This window comes from Dromiciops gliroides, chromosome 5 (genome assembly GCF_019393635.1).
Source record: "Dromiciops gliroides isolate mDroGli1 chromosome 5, mDroGli1.pri, whole genome shotgun sequence".
Taxonomy (NCBI): Eukaryota; Metazoa; Chordata; class Mammalia; order Microbiotheria; family Microbiotheriidae; genus Dromiciops; species Dromiciops gliroides.
Genome location: NC_057865.1, coordinates 223,971,870 through 223,973,522, shown reverse-complemented (window position 1 = coordinate 223,973,522; position 1,653 = coordinate 223,971,870). Strand labels below are relative to the sequence as shown.

Below are 1,653 nucleotides of genomic sequence, written 5' to 3'. Positions count from 1 at the left end.
TTTTTTGTATCAGTATCTTTGTGCTTAGCACAATGCCTAGTATTAATAGGTACTTAATAGATATATATATATTTACTATTAATTAGGAGGCCAAAGAATTCTTTGATTATAAGCATCTTATACACAGTTGATTCTAAATAAATATTTATTGGTTTTTATAGAAATCAATTAGTGAGTATGGTCATTGAAAGCAAGTGAAATGCTTAGAAAGAAGGATGAAGTGGGGAGGGAAAAGCCTCAATCAGTGAGGATTTCTTAATAGGAAAGAAAAGGAGCTGTGAGATTTGGGTCTGTGGGTAAGGGGGCACTAGTAAGAAAATAAAATTGGGTCATAGGACCCAGACCAAAGAGTTTAAAGCATAAATATGTTTTCTTTTACTAATTATAACTGAAGGTAAGTTTACTCTTATACCTTTAAAATTAATACAATCCTTTTGAATGTGTCCCTAAAAGCTTGTATCACTTGTTTATTCCTCAGGGTGTAAATAAAGGGATTCATTACTGGTGCTACTGAAGTTGCAAGCACTGATACAACCTTATTCAAGGCCACCCCTTCTTTTGCAGAAGGTTTGATATAGATGAAGATGCAGGTGCCATAAGTCATGGAGACAACAATCATGTGGGAGCTACAAGTGGAGAAGGCTTTTTTCCTTTGCTGGGCAGAGGGGAATCTCAGAATAGTCCTAACAATGTAGGCATAAGATAGAACCACTAGCACTAAGGTGATGATGAGTGTCAACACAGCAGAGGCTAAAATCATTTTTTCTATAAACTGTGTATCAGAGCATGTGATCTCCAGCATTGGTGATGCATCACAGACAAAATGGTCAAGGACATTAGAGTCACAGAATTCCAGCTCAAGACCTACACCAAGTGGTGGAATGATGATCAGCAACCCAGATAGCCAACAACCCAGGAGGAGCTGGTTACAGACTCTGTTGTTCATGATGGTGGTATAGTGCAAAGGTTTGCAGATGGCTACATAGCGGTCATAAGACATGGCAGCCAAGAGAAAAAATTCTGAGGCTCCAAGAAGAATACCAAAAAATAATTGAGTTACACATGCATTATAGGTCACAGTGTAGTCCCCAGTTGACATGTTGTACAGGAATCTGGGAATACAGACAGTTGTGAATGACAATTCTAAGAAAGAAAAGTTCCTCAGGAAAAAGTACATGGGGGTTTTAAGGTGGGGATCCACCAAAGTGAGGGTGATGATGGTCAAGTTCCCAGTTACACTCAGCATGTAGGTTAGAAACAGAAAGATAAAAATTAGAACCTGCAGTTTTGGGTCATCTGTCAATCCCCGGAGAATGAATAATGTTATCCCAGTATGGTTTTTCATTTCTATCCTCTGTCTTTCAAAGCATCTGTATGAGAGAGGGGATAGGAAGAGAAAGGGAGGGAGGGAGAGAGAGAGAGAGAGAGAGAGAGAGAGAGAGAGAGAGAGAGAGAGAGGAACCATCATAAAATGAGTTAGCAATATAATTTGGATATAAATGATGAAAAGTCTCTCTTGTACCTTTTATTCTTTCATTGTCTAAAAAAATCATGCCAACATCTGTATTAGCCTCAGTGACTTTGAACTGTGTAACAGTTACAGAGCATAGGATTTTTGTAAAGACTTTTGTCCCTAATTTATCTTTCCTTCTT

At 38.1% G+C, this 1,653-nt stretch overlaps 1 protein-coding gene across 1 annotated transcript; it reads right to left on the bottom strand.

The window, feature by feature from the left end:
* Positions 1-406: 406 nt before the first annotated feature.
* Positions 407-1,348, bottom strand: LOC122728545 (olfactory receptor 6C2-like). Its single transcript, XM_043967256.1, has one exon. The coding sequence runs from the start codon at positions 1,343-1,345 to the stop codon at positions 407-409; it is 939 nt and encodes a 312-aa protein (XP_043823191.1). The 5' UTR covers positions 1,346-1,348.
* Positions 1,349-1,653: the final 305 nt, after the last annotated feature.